Source organism: Oenanthe melanoleuca, chromosome 3 (genome assembly GCF_029582105.1).
Source record: "Oenanthe melanoleuca isolate GR-GAL-2019-014 chromosome 3, OMel1.0, whole genome shotgun sequence".
Taxonomy (NCBI): Eukaryota; Metazoa; Chordata; class Aves; order Passeriformes; family Muscicapidae; genus Oenanthe; species Oenanthe melanoleuca.
The window spans coordinates 32,315,631-32,337,898 of NC_079336.1; the positions used below are offsets into that span (position 1 = coordinate 32,315,631).

Genomic DNA, 22,268 nt, shown 5'->3' on the forward strand with positions numbered 1-22,268 from the left:
GCTGAATATTTTGGTAGCAGTTATAACCCGGGTTAGAATCTAAATGAAATACGCAGTAAGTTTTCCTGCTGCAATTCTCTTACTGAGCACTTGTGTGAAAATGCTTGTTTAAATGAATATTTTAAAGATATAAACACAACCTGAGTGAAGAACAGCATTAATCCTCAAAGGTATGAAACTGAGATGTGCATAATGTAGGACTTTGGTAAACAATCTTTGTGTAAGATATCTTTTGCAAAAGATGATCAGTAGCAGGGTATATTATGTAGTAAATTATATTTCAATGAAAGTGTATTTCTGGCCTGACTCCTTAACAGGAATTTTTAATGTAATAAGTTATTGCAGTGTTTCAAACAGTTCCTTCTGTTTATACAAAGGGAACTATTTTACAGATTGCCTCTTAGTTATAGGATGTCTTCAGACGGGATGTCTCCCATTGTTGCATAGAGTAAAACAAGGTGTGATAGTCATTCACTTGTCTCTTGCAACTTTTCTTTTCATGTGCAAAGCATATTGCTTTAACTCTCTGGGACCAGCTGGGTGATGGAACTCCTCAGCATCATCAGAAGAGTGTGGAGCTCTTCTACCAGCTGCACAACCTCGTCCCATCTTCCAGCATTTGTGAAGATGTTATTAGTCAGCAGCTGACTCACAGAGACAAGGCAAGTTGTTCATGTATTTACTTAAAGATAGTAAAGTATATACCGAAATATATTTAGAAAAAGGACTTGGTCTCTCAGAGGAGGGTATAAATAACTCCAGTATTGAAAAGCAATGTTACCTTATGTTGTTTCAAATGTTTTTTTAGGTCTGTGATGAGCCTCTAGTTTCATGCTAGACAGAGGAGGTTTTTCACCATTCAGCAGCAGACTTATGCAGTAGAGTTTATATCTTATCAAAGTCATGTGATGCTTCCCATACTTAAAGCATATGCTTAGTTTTTGCTGTTAGGAGTTCTTGTCATGATAGTAATTTGCTTTTTTTCCCTCACTTAGAAATTCATTTCACATAGAAGCTGTCAATTTGACATTCAAGTTGCGGCCTTTGTAGTGCTTTGAATTTTAGGTGTATGAGCTATCTTCACAACTCCAACAGTATGAATGGTAGGGAATTACTTACACACTCTAGCAACTTGTGGTTGTGTGACTTCAGGAGCACTTACCTTTTTGCCATTCTACCAGTTACCCGGTCAACAAGAGTGAATGTGAGCCAGTCTGTCAATCAGTGCAGTTCACAGCTTGCCATATTGTTAAAATTGGTTTTTAGTGTTTAAAAATATTTTTAGTGTTACTTAGGCTGGTCTGTAAACTGCTGTGACTGGATGTAGTACTTTCTCATTTCTGCCTACCTTTCTGAGAAAACAGTAATTTCTTACATCTTCACAGCATGGATTGCAAGGGCTTACATGGAGTCATTTCAATGTGTTTGGGAATTGGTATTTTCATTCCATTCAAAAACTGTTGGTGAATTATTTTGTGTAACTATACATTTTGCAGCAGTGTTGTGGATTATTTTCCTGTGAGAAGCATTTTATTTCTAAATACAAGTGATGTTTGCTTTACTTTCTAGAATGCTGTTGTCTCTTGATTTTTGTTTTTGGTGTAGAGAGGTTGTTCTGTTTTTATTTTTAGTTTGTTTAATGTGAACTGTTTTTCTTTTTTGTAATTTTCATAGCTTTTACTTAAAATTTCATTATTGTGGTAGATATTGATGGATAAGCTGTTTCAAAGCTTCTTAAGTTGTATGATGTAAAGTAAGTCTGGAAGTATGCCATAATGTCAGTGGTTTTAACAGTTTTTAGTTTTGTCTTACTTTGGTTAAGGGTAAATATACCTACTCTTCATTTCCTATAACCCTATATTCTAAGAACAAACAAGTGAAAATATTTGTCCTCTTGTCTTTGCTTATCATCTAGTAATTTAGTTTAAGCCCTTATAGTACTTGAAGTAATTTTGATTATTTATTTGGTGTAATTGTCCTGGTTGCTGTGCTTTGTTCACTTCTACAAATGCTTACTAGCTTCCTTGTCTTCTGGGTGAAGCTGTTTTTATACATATGTTCAAATCATATAATTATATTTACTATTGTGTGTTGCCTTGCTGGAATAACTCTTTGCCTGGATCAGCCTCAGTCTTAGAGAGAAACAGAACAATTGTTACTTTACACCGTTTTTACCATTAAATATCCTGAGCTGGACTCAGTGATCCTTCTGGGTCCCTCCCAACTCAGGATATTCTATGATTCTATGATATTCTGCCTATTGTTTCTAGTCATTACAAATCCTCTGGGCAGTAAGCATGTCCTATTTGTCCAATTTGTTCTAGAGCTAAATTTTACATGTTAGTGAAGAACTCCATCTACATGTCTAGCTAAAAAATTTTTGTTTCTTTCTAGTATGGCAGTAATAGAACAAAAATAAGTTGACTGGAAAAAAACAGGTTAAACTTTAAGACAAGATGAAGATAGGAGGAAGTCCTTTCATGGTACTAAATTACCCACAGATACCAATTGTTGGCATCTACTGCTTTTAAGATTAAAAAATAGTACTTAAACACATAATCAAAGAAGTTAATTTCATCCTATCTTACATAATTTAGAATGCTGTGTGACTTTTTCCAGTTCTTATCAGAAGTTGTTACATTCTGACAGATCTAACTTATGATTTTGTCCACAGAAAGTAAGAATGGAAGCTCATGCCAAGTTTGCAGTGCTATGGCATCTCACCCGAGATCTTCATATTAACAAATCTTCTTCCTTTGGCCGTACCTTTGACAGGTTGGTGATTCAGTTGAAATAATTTCACTTCAAAATCTTTGATAGTATTATACGGGCAACCTATGGTGTTTAAAAATTGAAAAACTACAGTGTAGCTGTGAGAGGAAGGAAGAAAGATGACAAATGAATTTGTGGACAAGAATTTGTGTTAGACAAAATTGTTTTCACAGTGATGATTATATGAGCTGCAAATTTTTCATAGAAGCTGTAAAGAGTTTGGGGAAGGAATGATCACAATATTTATTGACCATCACCAAGGTAAAAATCTCTGTGGTGTATATTGAGCTTAGTATCTGATTTCTTGCTGTGTTTTGATAAAACAGAAGCAGGAGAGAGAAATCAACGCAGAATTGAATTAAATTAAGTAGAAAGTTACAGTAAAACTAAAAAAACTTAAAAGCAAAATTGCAAGCAAATGCTAAAGTATAAGTTCCTTTGTTTAATCTGTGTTTTGTGTAAGAGAGCAAGTAGCAGAGACTTTCTATTTTGTGTTCTGGTATTGGACTCTCTTCTTAGAAAAGTGAAGATTTGGACTCTGAACTACTCTTGTCTTCTTCAGCTAGCACAGATGTTGTAGAAAAGTGTTTATTTAGATTTTGTATTGCATACAAAATTATTAGCTATGAGGAGTAGAGTGAAAAGGTTATTTTGTCTTATGCTGTCACTCATTGCATAAATGGTGATAAATTCTGTGTGTACAGCTAAAAGCTGCTTATGAACATGTACTACTGGAAAAATTTAGAATACTATATATATATATATATTGTTTTTCCATAAGTCTGTAAAGGAATCCCCAGGCTAAAGCTGTTAAAAGACGAAAATAATGGTGGTAGGAACTGCTAAATTGTCAAGTATATTTCTCCTCTCTGTTCTTAAATGTTTGAATTCAAAGATCTTTGAATGTTTTCTTTTCCATTTGTCCTTGTGAATTGGCTTTTAAAGTGGTATATTTTTAATGGCATACCCATTAAGAGGCAACAAAGGCTTGTTATGCTAATAGCTGTACAAACACTTGATCTTGCTACTTTTAGAGCAACTGTTATAACTGATTTTACTAGCTCTTCCTGCCCAGTCCTTCATTAGACTAGACTAAAATATAAAGATCAGGTTCAAAGTTTTTATTCCAAAGAAAATACTGCTTTGTATGGAGAACAGTGGAGTATGTATTAACTTGAAATTTGCCATATATCAGATTAAAATGGGATTACTCCATGAGTAGTGTACAATATCCATTATTCTTCTTTCCATTCTAGATCTTTGTTTATCATGCTGGACAGCCTCAATAGCTTGGATGGTTCTACTTGGTCAGTGGGACAAGCCTGGTTAAATCAAGTGCTTCAAAGACATGATATTGCAAGGGTTCTTGAACCTTTGCTCCTACTGCTTCTCCATCCAAAAACTCAGCGAGTTTCTGTTCAGCGAGTACAGGCTGAATGCTACTGGACTAAATCTCCCAATCACCCTGAAGAAGAAAATGAAAAGCAGTTCATGCAGAAATTCAGCTGTGCTGATGGTACGTACACAGGGAAACTGTAGGAAGTTCTCTAATTCCTTTGTGTTTACATGCAACGTGAAAAACGTAGGAATTTTTGATGGTAACTGAAAAAAGCATTGGAATAGCTACAGCTTATATTTGCATTTGTGTGGTTTTTTTTCCTAATTCAAGTTAGTGTATCCCAAGTAGTGCTTAAAGCTTGATTGTTTTTACATTAAAATTGTATGCAAGTATATTAACACAGAACATTTTGCTACATCTTACTGAGTCATGGTAGAACACAAGAATATGGCTTGAAGCTTAACCAAGAAATTAAACATTTTTATGAATGTTGTGGGGCTGGCTGAAAACATACCAATAAGTTTTGGAGGCGTTTGCATGTGTTGTGTAATTTTAGTTTAGAATTTACTACTTCTGGTTTTTGTGAAAACAAATGCAGATAAGACTGCATAATGTTTTGTGGAGAACTGTGTTGTTTTGCTAAGGTGTACTGCTAAAACAATTTTGGTTTGTTTTTGTGAACATGTCATTTGCTTATTAACGTACTTTTTCTTCTGTGAGATGGAAAGACACTAGTTACCATGCCTTCATAATTTGAAGTCTTAATAATAGATTAAATTCTAAATTTTAATTCTGAATTCTTATTCTGAAGAAAAAAAATCTTAAATGTATACATTTCTTTGTCTTCTTCAAGCATTCTCCCACATGCCTGTAAGCCAAGGACAACTTATTATACCTAAAGAAGTCAACGAGAAACAACTTAGTGTGGATGAAATGGAGAACTTCAGCCTTACTGTCAACCCTCTAAGTGACAGGCTTTCCTTGTTAAGTACCAGCAGTGAGACCATACCAATGGTTGTATCTGACTTTGACCTTCCTGATCATCAGGCTGAAATACTGCAGAGTTCTGACTCTGGCTGCTCTCAGTCATCTAATGGAGACAACATCAGTTATGAAGTGGAAACAGAAAGCCTCAGTGCTCAAGATAGCTCTCAGACTCTGAAAGAGGACTCACCTGATGAAATTGTGCAACAAGTGGTTACAGATCTTATATGCAAAGTTGTAAGTGGTCTCGGAGAAGAGGATGAACCAGTTAAAGACAGTCTGCACTCTGAAGATGCTTCATGTAAATTCAGCTCTTTGGATAGCTCTGTAGAGATTACAAAAAGTGATGATCAAAATATTCAAAGTAGCCAGAGTAGTTTACTTAGTAATGACAGCTCACAGTTACTATCAGCCTCAACTGAGACTGGACTTGAGAGCTTAGGAGATGAAATGTCAAGAAATAACTCTTCACCTTGTATTGCAGAAAGCCAGCAGTCCTTCTCTGATCTCACTCTTTCTTCCACTGAATCAAAGTCTAGAAAACGTAGCCACAGTAGTATTCAGTTTAGCTTCAAAGGAAAGCAACCAGAAAAAATGTCAGAAAAAGAAACAATTGTTAAAGAGGCTGGTAAGCAACCAGGTGCAAAACCTAAGGTAAAAATAGCTAAAAAGAAAGATGAAGAGAAGAAGAAAGCACAAACAGAAAAGCTTAAACAAACAAATGTCTTCTTTAGTGATGGTCTTGATTTAGAAAATTGGTACAGTTGCGGAGAAGGAGAAATTTCAGAAATAGAAAGTGATGTTGGATCCCCAGGAATGCGAAAATCTCCTAACTTTAATATCCATCCACTGTATCAACACGTGCTGCTTTATCTCCAGTTGTATGACTCTTCAAGGACATTGTATGCTTTTTCTGCAATTAAGGCAATTCTGAAAACAAATCCTTCAGCTTTTGTAAGTGCCATCTCTACTACCAGTGTCAACAATGCATACACTCCTCAGCTTTCATTACTCCAAAATCTTCTAGCCAGGCATCGGATATCTGTTATGGGCAAGGATTTTTATAGTCACATCCCAGTTGATTCTAACCACAACTTTCGGAGCTCTATGTACATAGAAATTCTCATCTCCTTGTGCTTATACTACATGCGGAGCCATTATCCAACTCATGTTAAAGTAACCTCACAAGACCTCATAGGAAACCGCAACATGCAAATGATGAGTATAGAAATTCTGACACTTCTCTTTGCTGAGTTGGCAAAAGTGATAGAAAGCTCTGCCAAGGGCTTTCCTAGTTTTATTTCAGACATGTTGTCTAAGTGCAAGGTTCAGAAAGTGATTCTGCATTGTCTGCTGTCTTCTATCTTCAGTGCCCAGAAGTGGCACAGTGAAAAGACAGCTGGAAAAAACGTAGTGGCTGTAGAAGAAGGCTTCTCTGAAGATAGCCTTATAAATTTTTCTGAGGATGAATTTGACAATGGTAGTACTCTGCAGTCTCAACTTTTGAAAGTACTTCAGCGGCTGATTGTGCTGGAGCACAGAGTAATGACTGTGCCTGAGGAAAACGAAGCGGTGTTTGACTTTGCCATAACAGACCTGGAGCACATTGGTCCCCAGCAGCCAATGACTTCTCTGCAGTATTTACATTCCCAGCCAATAACCTGCCAAGGCATGTTTCTCTGCGCAGTGATACGAGCTTTGCACCAGCACTGTGCCTGTAAAATGCATCCCCAGTGGATTGGCCTTATCACTTCTACGCTGCCTTACATGGGAAAAGTTCTTCAAAGGGTAGTTGTTTCAGTGACTCTTCAGCTCTGCAGGAACTTGGATAATTTAATTCAGCAGTATAAATATGAAACGGGATTATCTGATAATAGGTATGTGTATGTAGAGGTGTAATATTTTTAACTACATTTGATTGCATTGAATTACTTTACTGTCAGATGAACTCATTTTAAAAAAATTGCTCTTCTTTTAGGCCTCTCTGGATGGCATCAGTCACTCCCCCAGATATGGTTCTTACTTTATTAGAAGGGATCACAACAATAATTCATTACTGCCTCCTGGATCCATCTACGCAGTATCACCAGGTAAACTTACCTGTGTATCTGAGAGATTCCTATGCAGTACATGTGATCATATTAGCGGTTATGAAGATCTGAGTGACTAAAATAACAAATATACTGTCTGGCTATAAATATGGGGGGTTTATTGACAAGACACACGTTTCAAACAGAAAAACAAGTTTCTATGGATGATACTTGTGAGAGAATACTTTTAGATTTGTTTGCTTCTTTTGGCTGTTTTCTTGTTACCCTGTAATAACTAAAGTATGGATTCCTTAACTTTAAGATTTTAAAATTCCATTTTTTAGAGCTGCATTTGTTGTGTTCACCTTGCGATATGTCTAAACGTTATCCTTCTGTTCCTTCTGTATATTCACAATTTTTCTTTTTAGTCCAGCAGTATTTTTACATCTGATATTCTCAACATAGTATCTGTTAAGAATTTGGTCCAAATTCCATAAGAAGCTTTTTCCCTGTGTTCTCAGTAATCTTGTTTTTGTGCTTTTTTCCCATTCTTACACCCCTTTGCTTTCCATTCATTTAAGTGACTGAAAAGTGGGTTTTGTTTATGTAAATAAATAATTTTGCCTAGAGTATTATCTAGACTTAAAATTCTGAAAAAGTTGTTTTGCAAAGGTATACGCAGAGGATACAAAATCAATTGCTGTAGACATGAGGCCTCACATGTTCAGAGTACATTTGATATTGGACAACTCGATCAAAAGTTTCTCTGTTATTTTTGAAGTCTCAAAGCTGTACATATTGTAGGAATTAATGAAAAAAACTTCTGAAAAAGAGTTAGGGTTAAAAGCTCCTGTGTTAGGTAAGTCTAAATTTGCTCTATTTTAAGTATGCTGTTTATGAAGATATGTAATACTCCTCTTCTCTCCCACAAGCTTTTGGTTAATGTAGATCAGAAACATTTGGTTGAAGCACGCAATGGGATCCTCTCTATCTTGCATATGATCATGTCTTCTGTGACTTTACTGTGGAGCATCCTGCACCTTGCAGATTCTTCAGAGAAAACTACTGCTGCTGCTGCTGCATCCATTACCACTATTAATCTTGGGTCGACTAAGGTCAGAACATCAGGGATAATATAATTTGTTCATTAATACCTTTGTCAAAATAATTTAAATTCCTTTCCCTTAAATCTACATTGAATTTTTATACCTTTGTTCTCATCACTCACCATGAAAACCAGCCTTTTATAAATGAGTACTGAATATGCTTTTAAGCTAAATTGTATCAGATCAATGTGTCACCTCTTTGCTTTCTGCCGAGAAAGTGCTTTGAACATAATGCTGAGGTGCTTATCTAAAGGGGTATGTGTTCTGCCTTCATATTTCAGAATTTGAGGCAACAGATTTTGGAACTTTTGGGTCCAATTTCAATGAATCATGGTGTTCACTTCATGGCTGCTATTGCATTTGTATGGAATGAAAGGAGGCAAAACAAAAATACTTCAAGGACAAAGGTATGTTTATATTACAGTGGTCACTTCAAATAGTGGTAATACTTTTAAGTGATTTAGTGTTGGGAAGAAGAAAATTCAGACATTCTAGTGGAAAAAAATACAATGAGGCATGGACAATATTTGTATTTCTAATTAGCAACTGTACTGTCAGGGAGGTACCACTTTAGAATGGTATAATCTTCCTGAATTCTTCAGGGGAAGAGTAGGTGATACCAGTCTCTAGATGAGCTGTTAGTTGATTAAATTTCAATCCCATAAGGACAGCTGCCTTAGTTTTAGCATAGCTATTGTGGCGATAGTCTGTGACATACATCTGATTCTTTTAGGTAATTCCTGCAGCAGGTGAAGAACAACTTCTGCTGGTTGACCTGGTTCGCTCTATCAGTGTTATGAGAACAGAAACTGTCATACAGACAGTGAAAGAAGTTCTGAAGCAGCCTCCAGCCATAGCAAAGGACAAGGTATGGAAACTGTAGAGATGCTATTGATTTATATGATGTCCTCATGAAGAAGCTTAAAACACTGAACGATACTTCATTGACAATGCTGAGCAGCACAATGTGAAAATTTTCACTGTATCTAAGAGATAAATTATGAGAAGCATAACTACAGAGGGATGTCTGAAAGGACATTTTAAATATTCTATTAAGTTAAGCTATATTTTGAGACATTCCAGTGACATTATAGCATTGTCAATTTTACCTGGTGAGGGGGAAGAAAAGCCATTTCTTTCTGACGACACAGGTTTCATATTTTTTTCTAGAAACATCTTTCACTGGAAGTCTGCATGTTGCAGTTTTTCTATGCTTATACTCAAAGGTAAGAAAAGAAGCTAAATTTTATTTCTGTCATTGGGAAGCAGATGATCAATTTGAATATTTTATATATTTTTGTCATAGCATGATGAATAGTCTGTGTAATATAAAAAGGGAAGAAGGAATGGGTTTGATCTGTGGGTTCATTTAAAAAGTGGTTTATTTTGTGAGTTCTATACTATTACATATTTCTTCCCCACCTAAAAATCCTGCAGGTAATCTCCCCCCTGGCCAAAGGGTTCTTAATTGTGCTGTAACTCGTTCGTGCCACTCCAGCTTTGCAATGAAAAGCATTTCTTTTGAGAGTGCTCTTCTTCTGCCTTCATCTGTTTCCTAATGACTTAGTGTAGCAGCCTGGTATTAAAAGAGTCTGTAAGGGTGTTGGTTGTCAATATCTGACAGGGGAGTTGTGAGGTAAAAAGAAATTGGGGAAATACCTGAAGGAGATGATGTTCTCATCAATTACATAGCTGCTCTCTCTCCCTTAGGATTCCAGTGACCAGCTTAGTAGACAGCTGGGCAGCACTGCTACTTCTGTTAAAAGATTCCATACAGGTTGGTCTTCCAGCCCCAGGACAGTTCCTCATACTCGGGTAAGTGCTCCTGATATTTGCAATTTTCAAATATGTTCAAATGTAGATGTGTGAAATTATTCTGAAGTGTTAGTATTTTTAAATCTGTCTCTTGCTTTTAACTGGTAGAGTTATTGCCTGAGTTCTGTAGATCTTATCAAATTAATTTCTTCTCTGGGGAATGGCTGCATATATTAAATTTTTTATTATAGTATGATAGAAGCCACCACCTTATGTTATTGATTATTTCAGAAATTCAGGCTCTTTAAGCAACAGATGTTTCTGATTTTTTCCTGAAAAATAACAACAGTTACTATTTCTTAGCTTGCTTGAGTGGGCTGAATTCTCATCATGGAAACAGTATGCGGACTGTTAGAAATATAATTTTGAGTATGATTTTCTGTATAATGCTTGAAGGACCATTTTTTTCAATATTGACTTTATCTTCCCTAGTAAACTGTCTCTAAAGATGCTTTTGTATATAATGAAGTAAAACATGTACTTAGTAAACTCTTATGATCAAAATTAACTTAAGGAATTTGAAAATATGTTTCCTGGAATATTGATAAGTAGCAATCCCTGAGGGTTTAGTGAATCAATATTGTGCAAATAAATGTCTTCAGATTTGTTCTAACTCTGAAAACTGCTGAATAATGTATTTAAGAAGAAAATCCATATTCAACTTCTATATTTTTCTAGTGTTCTTAATGAATTCATCATGAAAAACCCAAGTCTGGAGAATAAGAAAGATCAAAGAGATCTACAGGTAGGAAATTTGTTGTGTGTGTCTTTTGAAAATATTGAACAATAAATCACAGAATGGCCTGGGTCAGAAAAGGCCTTAAAAATCATCCAGTTCCCAGGACAGGAAGGATATTGACCTCTTGGAGCAAGTCCAGAGGAGGGTCACCCAAGTTGATTAGGCTGATGGAGCACCTCTCAAGAGAAAAGGCTGAATGAATTTGGTTTGTTTGGGCTGGAAAAGGGAAGGCTTCCAGTACCTGGAGGAAGCCACAAGAAAGATGGAGAGGGGCTGTTTACAAGAGCATGCAGTGACAGACAAGAGGGAATGGCTTCAAAGAGAGTGGATTTAGATTAGATATTAGGAAAAAAATCTGTACTGTGAAGGTGGTGAGGCACGGCAACTGGTGACCCAGAGAAGTTGCGTATACCCCGTCACTAGAATTGTATAAGGCCACTTGGATGAGGTCCTGAGTGTAGTGAGTAGTGTAGAGTGTCCATGTCAATGGCAGTGGGGTTGTAACTAGATCCTTAAATGTACTATAAATATTTTATATCAGTTCTGTAGTATGAAATTACTCTTTAATATCTTCTTTTATTTACAATTTGTTGAAAAACCTCTCAATTGCTGTGAAGTTATTAATCACTGGTAAAATAGAAATTATTTGAAAGCAATTCTGTGTGTGGTTATATGGATTTTCTACATGTCAGGACAATGAATACAGACCTTCTGCACAAAGTTCTTAAAATGCTTGGGGTTTTTTTTGGTTTTTTTTTCTACCAGGATGTAACACACAAGATAGTGGATGCCATTGGGGCAATTGCTGGTTCTTCCTTGGAACAGACCACTTGGCTAAGACGAAACTTAGAGGTTAAACCTTCCCCCAAGATTATGGTTGATGGAAACAACTTAGAATCAGATGTTGAAGGTAAGTTTGTTTTCATCTTTATTTAAAACAAAACATTAATTTTCTTGCTAAAATTAATGAAAATAACAGCTTTGCTATATTTGAATGTATGTAAAATTCTTCAATATTGTTCCATCACTAGTATGTCTGGCAAAGCTTGTGCATCTTCAAAATATGTTTTTAAAATATGCTGTAAGGTAAATAATGGCTTGAGAAAGCTAACTTTGGACATTTTTTATTATTATCTTCATTTAGATATGCTCTCTCCAGCAATGGAAACTTCAAATATAACTCCATCTGTTTATAGCGTCCATGCATTGACCTTACTTTCTGAGGTAAATGTTTCCTTGGAGATAATGAGTAGTGTCTTATAATAAACTTCTATGTTGTGAAAAGCTTTGGACTAGAAGCTTGGAGAAGGAGATTTAATGGGGAATACTGATGTGAATGGATTCTGGGTCTTGTCACATAAAAGTATAAAAAAAACCTTATTACTAACCCATTTAGATGGATGAGTTGTAAAGAAAGCATGGCCTTTGCATGGCCTTTCAGTTATGTAGTATAGCAAACTTTTTTGATTGTTTATCTTTGATACATCTTATTTACTGCTAATAATTGCAGCCAGTCTTTGAATATTTTCTTTATTTGTAGTTTATTCTCTAGAATGCTTTGATCAGGAGGCTTGTGCTTCTGTGCTTTTACCTTAATGTGTTATAAAAATGATGGAATCCTTATACTCTGGATTTTGCTTGGTACCTGAAATGTGATCACTTCTGTAATAAACTTAAATGTTCAGTAAAGAACATTACACAAAAAAAAAATGCTGAGTGGTCGGTAAAAAGCAATTTAAGAATGCATTATAACATATCTTCCTTCTCATTTTATAGGTTTTAGCTCATCTCCTGGACATGGTTTTCTACAGTGATGAAAAAGAGAGAGTTATTCCTTTGCTTGTAAATATTATGCACTACGTTGTGCCCTATCTACGTAATCACAGGTATCTTTAATTTATTGAATTGATGTAGATGCCTACAGCCAGTAGAAATTTAGATGGTGGCACTTAAGTTGAAACAGGCATGATAAGGATTAGATATCTATCGAACTTTCTACAGAGCAACAATTCAAAATTGGTTTATGTTGACTTTTTCTTTATTTAGTGCTCACAATGCATCCAGCTATCGAGCTTGTGTCCAGTTGTTAAGCAGTCTTAGTGGATATCAGTATACAAGGAGAGCCTGGAAAAAGGAAGCCTTTGACCTCTTTATGGATTCCAGTTTCTTCCAGATGGATGCTTCGTGTGTTAACCAGTAAGACTTTATTCTTCTTCTTTATATCGATGGCCCTTACAAATTTTATGTATTCCATTAACATATGGGCCAAAATTTCCAAATAGATCTTTACGAGAGTAATAGAGATTTTTTTTGTGGTTTGGGTGAAATATGAAACTTATATAAGGTATATTTCTATGCACAAATCTATTTTTAAAAATAATCTTAAAAAAAAAAAAAAAAGAGGAAAACATAGTAAGCATTTTGTAGAAACAAAGAATGATTTGCATTGCATGAGACCTTAAAGATGATCTAGTTCTAATCCACCTGCCATGGGCAGGGACACCTTCCACTAGACCTGGTTGCTCAGAGCCCCATCCAATCTGGCCTTGAACACTTCCAGGGATGGACCATCCACAGCTTCACCAGGCAGCCTGTGTCAGGGCATCACCACCCTCAAAATAAAGAATTTCTTCCTAGTATCTAAATCTGCTCTCTTTAAAACTAGGATTACTTTACTTTAAAAGCAATTCCCTGTTCCTCTATCATGCCATGCCGTTGTAAAATGTCACTCTTCAGCTTTCTGGAGGCTCTTTAACTACTGGAAAGCTCCTACAAGATCTCCCTGAAGCCTTCTCTTTACCAGTCTGAAGAACCCCAACTCTCAGCCTGTATCCATAGAGAGATGCTCCAGCCCCCTGATCATCTTGTGGCCCTCCCATGGACCCCTTCAAATGAGTCTGCATCCTTCTTATGCTGGGGGTCTGGTGCAGCCCTGGATGCAGTTGGCCTTCTGGGCTATGAGCACAAATAGGCAGATAAAATTCCGTTTGTCATCTTCATCCACCATCAGCCCCAAGTCCTTCTCCCCAAAGCTGCTCTCATTCATTTTGTACCCAGCTGGTATTTGTGCTTGGAATTGCTCTGATCATTCTGCAGGACCTTGCACTTGGCCTCTTCATGAGGTTCTCAGGGGTCTACTTCTTAAAACTGTCAGGGTTCCTCTGAATGGCATCCCTTATTTTCTTGGAGAAGGGGGTTCAAGAAACACAGTTTCAGATCAAATAATACCAAGTAAATGGTACCTTGTGAAGCAGAGAGCTTGGATTGGAAGCCTTAGCCTAAACATAAAGAGCAGAAAAAGTTTTGCAAATGTTCCTGAAAATTTCTACTTTTTTCTTGCTTTTCTGATTTGTGTACGATTTTCCTCTTTTAGTTGGAGAGCTATTATGGATAATTTGATGACGCATGACAAAACCACATTCAGAGATTTGATGAGTAAGTATTGATATAGTAGTGACTTCTCTCCAGTATAAACATTAAATAAATGAAAAATAAGTATCTTAAAGGAAACGCTTGTTCAACATTTATGTCAATTTGGTTTATTCCATGTTTTTCATGTTTTCTTTTGTTTCTAGAGATCCATAAATAACCTGAAGTGAGAGAATTTGATACCATCCTGGCACAACAGTGAATTTTGCCCATATGGCAAAGCTGATTAATCAGAGTGGGTGGGGGTGTTTTTTGTTGGGTTTGGGTTTGAAGGTCTGACACTATCTGCTTAAAAAAATTGATTCTGCACATTTGAATTTTCTGAGCATCAATATATGCAAATTTTATTTTAAAAAATGGCTAAACTCTTTCCTAAAAGCCCCTAAACCCAATCACTGTTGTGTATACTTATAGGTTTTCTTTCAACTTTTATTTTGAATTTCTCATTGTAGATTCAAATTGCAAACCATACATCCTCTTAACATCTGCTTTCAAACGCTGTTCTTGCAAAGAAAGAGTTATTTGTGCCTTGAAGTGATGCAGAAAGGAAGCTCTTGGCTGCACTTTCTGTTTTCCCTTCCAGCACGAGTGGCTGTGGCCCAGAGCAGCTCCCTCAATCTGTTTGCTAACCGAGATGTGGAGCTGGAGCAGCGTGCGATGCTTCTCAAGAGACTCGCCTTTGCCATTTTTAGCAGTGAGATAGACCAGTACCAGAAATACCTGCCAGACATACAAGGTCAGTAAATATGGATCCTTTAGTGGACTTCTTCCAGTTAACTGTGGAATGCTTCTATGACCAAGTTACAGCAGGTTAAATTTTTGTCGTGCAATATCAGTGTGTGATACTGTTTTCCTAGCCAAAACAAAGGTTCTGCAGATTTTGGTTGAAATGTTTTCAGTCTTTAATGACTACAAGATATGCAGTTGTTGCGGTTGCCAGTTGACTTTAATCCAGATAATTTCACTGATCTGTCATTTTATCGCTTGATCAATATCCTTCAATACCTGCACAGTATGTTTTGACGTGAACATCTGGGGTACAAAAACCTATCAATTAGGGATAAATAGGAAAACTGACCTTGACATTTTGAATTCTTGACTTCTTTTGCTGGTATTTTTTTCCTCTGTTCAGTTTATTTATCCTATTTATCATTGAAGTTTATTTCTTACAGTGACACTTTACCTTAAGTGACTGGGAATGGGAACTGCCTTTTATTAAGATGATGCTAATAGTTACAGCAGCAGCTTTTAGATGTATCATCTTTTCATGCCACCAAAGGGACACTTTGGGCTCTTCTTATATATGGAAAATCAATTGCATCAATTTATTTGTTTCATTTTTTCTGGGATCTATTTTTTGTAAAAATATTTGGTTTGTTAGTTTGTTGTTTTTTGGTTTTTTGGGTTTTTTTTTGGTTTTTTGTTTGGTGTTTTTTAAAATTTCCATTCAAGTCAGTAGCTGGGATTACTATGTTCAAGGAATCAGGTGACTTTACTGGATTGATATGCAACATGCATGTGTGTTGGTTTGAAAAATTTCTTTGTCTGCATCTGTATATATTGAATGCCTAGAGGTGATCATAATTCAGTAAAACTGTATCATCCCTTTGTAATTTCTCAAGTATTATGATGATGCAGTGTTTTAATAACAATAATACATCTGAGTTGTTTAAGCTGTTTTTGTATTGTTTGTTCTTCCTGTTGTAATGGGTGAAACTCTGCATAAGACAAGCAAAGTTCCCAGATGCACTATTGCATTTATGAAGAGAACTTAACCAAAATAGGCAATTGCACTGTTTAGAGGTTTCTCTTTTTTGTTCCTTCTTTGGTGCAGTGGTTTTATTCTGTCAACATAAAACAAGTAAAGTGGTAGATACTTCAAGTTAACATGGAGAGTTAGTGAGGGAAGGAGAAAATTCTCATTGGAATTATTCTGAACTGAGGAACTCTTCTTGGCTTTTTGTTTCAGAAAGGCTGGTAGAAAGTCTCCGGTTGCCACAGGTGCCCACCCTTCATTCCCAAGTGTTCCTGTTTTTTAGAGTATTGCTTTTAAGAATGTCTCCACAGCACCTTACCTCTCTTTGGCCAACTATGATCACTGAACTGGTGAGTTGCAGGTGTCATTCACTTTTCAGAAGACTGGGGCACATCTGAGACACAACCTCATTTCTTCTCAAGATTTTAAAGAAAATCCACTCTAGAGATTGTACAAATAAATGTGCAATGGTCACAAATTGAAAGCTGACTTATTTTCCTAGTCCTGGTGTCTGTTTTTTTGTGATGAAATTGAGTATCTGTTGGCTTACACTGTTTCACCTGTCTCCTGAATTAAATTTGCATTTGCCCTCATTATTCCCTACTGAATCCTACTTCATTTTCTGCTTATGTGTGTGTACCCTCTCCACCATTCCCACTCCTGCTCTTCTTTTTCAGTGTTCCCTGTTTCTACTTTCCTGGTCATTCTTCCAGCAACAGGGATGAGAATCCATGTGTAGGAGTCAGAATCCATGTTTTATTGGCAGTTGGTCACATTGTGGCAAAATTTTGTGACTAGATTTATACAAGGCTTGGCTCAGATTTCTTCTTTCTCATTTTACTCTTCATAACAAAACAGTAAAAATACCTGTTTCCAGAGCTTCTACCTGAAGAATCTCCTGTGTTGGCTGTTTGACACACTCTTTTGGGTTTCAGCTTTGGCAGTGGGAGTGGAGGAGAGTGGTTGGTGCATGCTGTGATCCATTCTGCCTCCATTATTCAAGGAGTTCCCAAGGGACTGAATGACAGAGGGAGCAAACCAGAATCATTGCAGTGACTTTTTTTTTTTTTTCCAATCTGCAGGTGCCTAACCTAGTCCTTGAATAACCAGATATCCAAGCAATAGGAGGAGAAAAGCTATATAAAATATTTTAAAGTGTGTTGTTTTAGCAATAGATGTATTTAATTTTAAGCCTGCCAATAGTATGAATACTTGAAAACCCATTCTACTGCATGTGGTCTTCTGATTTCTGTGCTGTCCTCTGGCCTTTACACAAGTTACCAGAGTCTTGGAACTAGTTTCAGTTAGCAAGGCTGTGATGCCTCTGGGAATTCACACCTGAGCCTGACTGCTTCATTAAATAATTCTTTATTCTCATTTCATTTAGGTATTGCTCTCTCTTGAGATAGTGGAGGGGATTAGCCTTTGAGAGTTTCCTGGCTATAAAAGAGAGAGTTATTCAGTTTATATATAGGGGATGAAAGAGCTTTAGGGTGCCAGTGTCCACTCATACAGGAGAGGGAATAAAGCTCCGAACTATTTGTCCAAGGCTTATTACTCATCCTTTCCTGTAGTGTTTTCCTGAGCCACAATCCATTAAAAATGGTATTAAAATGTAGCATTTGATCTTCAGGTGCAAGTATTTTTACTGATGGAACAGGAGCTCACTGCTGATGAAGACATTTCCAGGTAAATGTATGAACTTCTGGCTTGTTTAACTTTATAAAAATCTCTTGGTATGCTGATGGGGAGTTGAGTCATTCTTTAATTTGTCTTAGAGTTGAGCTCAAATGAGAAGGACAAGTAAAGGATAGTTCAGTCTGACTGCAGTACCAGGGACAGACTGTTCAGGACAAAACAAAAGTCCTGCTGTCAGATTGCTCATAAATCACTAAGGGAAATTGTACAAGTGTCTGAGTTCTTACAGTGTCTGCCTGACTAAAATGCACTGCTGCTGCAATTAAATTATGCATGGCATGGCCCGACCTACACCTTTTCTGTGTCATACACTTATTCTAAATCAGACTGATGCACCTTTTTTGATCTAAATAAAAATGTAGTTTCTTCTCATATTAGAAAAGTGAAGTAGATAATTTTTCTTGGTTTGTTATCCATTTATATCTCATCTATTTTCTGTACAGTGTGATCCAATTGATGTCATTGCTAGCAGCTGAGGCAAATTTCTCAAATGAGCCAGTTATTTGCCCAAGTTTTGCTCACTTTTTTTCCTAGATTCTCTTTGGTTTTTTGGAGAGATTTTTCCCTCAAATAAAGTAAAATCAGCATGACTGACAATTTTAAACTTCCTCATAATTTGAATCTATGGGAATAGATACAGTGCCAGACATTCATTATATATTGACATTTTATCACATGTATGTGTATATATATGCATACAGAACTGCACTCGTGACAGACTTGTTTTGATTCGATTTATGCATTCAGGATTATGGTGGTAAATAAGGAGTTGTGTGTTTGTAAAGGCAAGCAAGAAAAAGAAAGTTTTCATTGTGGCAGAAGGTTGTTATGACTTACTTCCCTGCTATAATATATTTTAGAACTTCTGGCCCATCTGTTGCTGGTTTGGAGACAACTTATACAGGTGGCAATGGTTTTTCCACATCCTACAACAGCCAGAGGTGGTTGAACCTGTATCTATCTGCTTGCAAATTTCTGGACTTGGCTCTAGCTTTACCATCTGAAAACCTGCCTCAATTTCAGATGTGAGTAGAAAACATTGTCATTTCAGTTTTTGATGTTTTTCTCTGCCTCTTGGTAGAATTCTAGCGTGCATAAGAGCCTTTGGTTTTCTGTTTCTCTTCTTTTGTTGGACTTCAGCCAGGGCAGCCCATAGTTCATTCCCTCACAGTAACTAAGTGGCCACCAAGGCAAATAATGCTGCATATCAAATCAAAGCTGGTTTGATTTAGCCTGTGGCAAGAGATTTGCCACGCTTGTGACATCATCAGTAGTAGTGATTTATTCAAGTATTTTATTTTTAAAGTATTTAGTTGCAGTAATGCCTAAGGAAAAAATACACCCACCCAATCTCAGTGAGTAATGCATGAGAACTGCACGTCATCTGAGCATGACTTGCTTAAATTACTCTTGCACAGTCTGTCTGGAAGATGTGCAACAAACCTTCTTAGGAAGGGGATCTCATAGGTTTTTATTGGTCAGTAAGGGGTACATGTACAAACAGCTTCCTCAGTGCCTCTGTAATTCTGTTCCATTGGAAGAAATGAATGCAAAACAACTGGCATTTGCTGGAGATCCTAGGAATGAGAGGCCACAACAGGCAAAAGAAAGTATCATGCTTCTTCTTTACTCTTCACTCTGGTGACTGTGTGAGGGCTTTTGCCCTGGTACAGCTCTGTAGACACCCCTAATTATCCTGCAGATCCAAAGACACTCAGGTGGGTTAGAGGCTAGAAGGATTTGTGCACACTGTGTTAGGTTGTGCACTGTAGTATTTCTAAATCTAATGTTGAAGGTTTTTTTCATTTATTTTTTGTGAGGGTTGACTTGGGTTTCTTTTTTCTTCCTTCCTTCTCTGATATTTCACCAGATTTCCTCAAACATTCATATTTTTGATTGCTCAGAAAAGCCTGCATGTCCAGTATGAATAACATCTGCTTGTGTTATCTCTTGGCAGGTATCGTTGGGCTTTTATTCCAGAAGCATCAGATGATTCAGGCTTGGAAGTCCGAAGGCAAGGAACACATCAGAGGGAATTCAAACCCTATGTGGTGCGTCTGGCAAAGCTGCTGCGAAAAAAAGCAAAGGTATGTTGCTTTTTTCTTTTGCTTTTCACTGAAAAGTTTCACATACAGTAACTCACAGCAGTGTTTGGGTTTGGATATTTGAAATATTTTAACAATAAAGAATGGAAAGGATTTTTTCTAGTGTAGGAGATTCCAGCCGGAGGAATCTTAAGTCAACATCAGGCAAAAACCACATCTAAGTATAGAAAACAAACAAATCAAACAAACAGAAAACCAAGGCCCAAATAAAAAAACCTCAAAATTAATCAGACAACAGAAAAATTCATAATCTGCTATGATCAAGATGGTGATGATCACTGACTTTGGATTTCTAAATTAAAAGTGTTATTTAATTAAAAAGTAAAATGTGCTCCATTATCTTATATATTTTAATATCAAACCACTTTAAGATACCAGTCATATATGTAGATACTAGTCTGACTATTACTTTAAGTAGAAAACCAGTTTTGTTAATAACAATCAAACATTTAAAAACCTGTTGCATTCCTAAACATGACAGAACTAGGAATGTTGAGACTGAGCAGAGCCTGGGACTGTGAACACAAAAAGGCAGAGATTACTAAACACAGTTCTAGGGAAATCTTGGCTGCACAATTTGTAGAGTGGGAGCAGAATTAGGGTTGTTACTAGGTTGGTGCATGGGATGTATTAACCCCAGGTTTGTGGGGTTGGAGGCCTGATCTGCTGATGAAGCCAATGGAAGCTGGACAAGCCCTATCCCAGGTAGATCCCTTGTGCTGCCACAAAGTAAGAACATTGCTGACAGATATTTTGCTGCTCCTTCTGTGACGACAGAGCCCTCTTGGAGGAGCAGTTCACTGGGAAATGTTGATGAGTGAGCCAGGGAAATAGGGAGGAAGTGCAAAGCCATATGGCAGAAAGTTTTGAAGTTTTGTTCTCAGGTTTCTCTCTGTTTAGATGTCTTTGTCAGGGCTGTAACACTGGCAGCTCGCAGAAGCTACTGCCTGTACAGTCTCTAATGTCTTCAGTAAGTAAAGGAACTACTTCTGAGGTACAAGTGGCTACATTAAATTTAGGGATAACTTAGTTGCAGGCAGATCTGAACTTTTGAAGCAAGGCTCACAATGATGGGGTAAAATTAGTATCTGAAGCATATCTGCATTTTCCATGTTATACTTTTTGAACCATGAAGATGAGACAAAATTTCTCTTCTTCCATGCATAGAAGAGTAATGAGTTTTAACTGCCTGCTCCTCAGGCATAGCCTCTAACCCTGGTGTTCAATTTAGTATCTGTTAGAAAGTTTTCACACTCCAAGTAATCTCTGTGCATGAATTCATACATCATGTGTGATTTATAAATATGCATGCTGCTGGTAAGTACTGTATGCTGAGATAGATGCCTGAAGTCAGGACTCCCACAGTATGCTTCAAGAATTCAGAAAACTTTCTGGAATTTCTGGAACCCCTTAGTCATGGCAGCAGTTGCACACTGAACCATAGGTAGGTGTATGATGATAAGATAAACATGAGATAATGAATATTAACTTCAGGCCATTTCTTCTTTATGCAGAGGAGAACACTATTACATATAGCTGTGGGGTTTTCTTAGAAAATAAGTGAGAAAAATGGAGTGGATCCTTATTTTGCTTCAGGGCACTCTGACTCACATAGATTTCTGTAGTATGGTGTTGCTTAAGCTCTGTTATCTGAGGGAAACGTGCTTGAAAACCTCCTTTGGCAGTGCTGGAAATAAACAGAGGCACAAACTGGCAGTGCTGGTTTTGTCTAGTAGTGTTTGGCCATACTAGCTTGAGTCTGCCATTGCTGGATCATGGACTTGTCGGGGCGGGTGACTTTTGTAGCTGAAGCACAGCACCCAACCAAGCAACTGCACGGCCTTCATGGCAGAGTATTCTTTTCATATATGAAATGCAGTCTGAAAGTTCTCCTCTTTCCTTCCACAGGACAAACAGGAGGACTTTAAGACGATGGTTTTGGAGGGAATGGAGATGGCCAAGCATCAGGTGAGGGTGGCCTTTGATGCTTGAGTTGTGAAACAAGCTTGCCATAATAATACCATCACCTCAAGGCCCTAGGCACTATTTAACATTCAGTAAGAGCTAAGAGAGATCAGATGAACAAAGCTGAGAGAGTTTTGAGGTATAAGAACTCTTATTTTTATAGATAACTTATTTTTGAAAAAGGAAAATTTTAAAGTTGGTTTCCTGTACAAAATAGATTACAAAAAGCTAATATTCTTAGAATATTTATGATTGAGAATCATTATAAAATTAAATCATAAAATATTTTTTGTCAAACTGCAGGTGTGAAACACACAATCCGTGGTTGGTCTCCATCTAATTAACTGTTGTTTTAAGCATCTATAGAATTAGTGGTGTTTGCTTAGCCAATTCTGCCATGAGTAAATGGCTTGGATGGGTTGTATTTCATTGCTCAGAGTTGGAATTTGCACATGCACCCCATTTGATTGGCTGCTGCCTGACACTGATGCTGCGTGCTGGGGGCGCATCCTGCTCACCACTGGGTAATT

The 22,268-nt window shown here is 37.0% G+C and overlaps 1 protein-coding gene across 1 annotated transcript in view; it reads left to right on the forward strand.

Moving 5' to 3' along the window:
- Nucleotides 1-22,268, forward strand: part of DOP1A (DOP1 leucine zipper like protein A) — a 59,504-nt gene that overhangs the window by 35,152 nt on the left and 2,084 nt on the right. The window contains exons 17-38 of the mRNA XM_056488506.1: nt 510-662; nt 2,675-2,775; nt 4,029-4,288; nt 4,965-6,972; nt 7,074-7,185; nt 8,058-8,240; nt 8,513-8,638; nt 8,965-9,099; nt 9,402-9,457; nt 9,942-10,046; nt 10,725-10,791; nt 11,551-11,695; nt 11,930-12,009; nt 12,562-12,671; nt 12,832-12,981; nt 14,159-14,220; nt 14,798-14,950; nt 16,184-16,320; nt 17,604-17,659; nt 18,529-18,693; nt 19,626-19,755; nt 21,682-21,741. Of these exons, the coding sequence (XP_056344481.1) occupies nt 510-662; nt 2,675-2,775; nt 4,029-4,288; nt 4,965-6,972; nt 7,074-7,185; nt 8,058-8,240; nt 8,513-8,638; nt 8,965-9,099; nt 9,402-9,457; nt 9,942-10,046; nt 10,725-10,791; nt 11,551-11,695; nt 11,930-12,009; nt 12,562-12,671; nt 12,832-12,981; nt 14,159-14,220; nt 14,798-14,950; nt 16,184-16,320; nt 17,604-17,659; nt 18,529-18,693; nt 19,626-19,755; nt 21,682-21,741 (4,554 nt within the window). The remainder of the gene's footprint in view (nt 1-509; nt 663-2,674; nt 2,776-4,028; nt 4,289-4,964; nt 6,973-7,073; nt 7,186-8,057; nt 8,241-8,512; nt 8,639-8,964; nt 9,100-9,401; nt 9,458-9,941; nt 10,047-10,724; nt 10,792-11,550; nt 11,696-11,929; nt 12,010-12,561; nt 12,672-12,831; nt 12,982-14,158; nt 14,221-14,797; nt 14,951-16,183; nt 16,321-17,603; nt 17,660-18,528; nt 18,694-19,625; nt 19,756-21,681; nt 21,742-22,268) is intronic.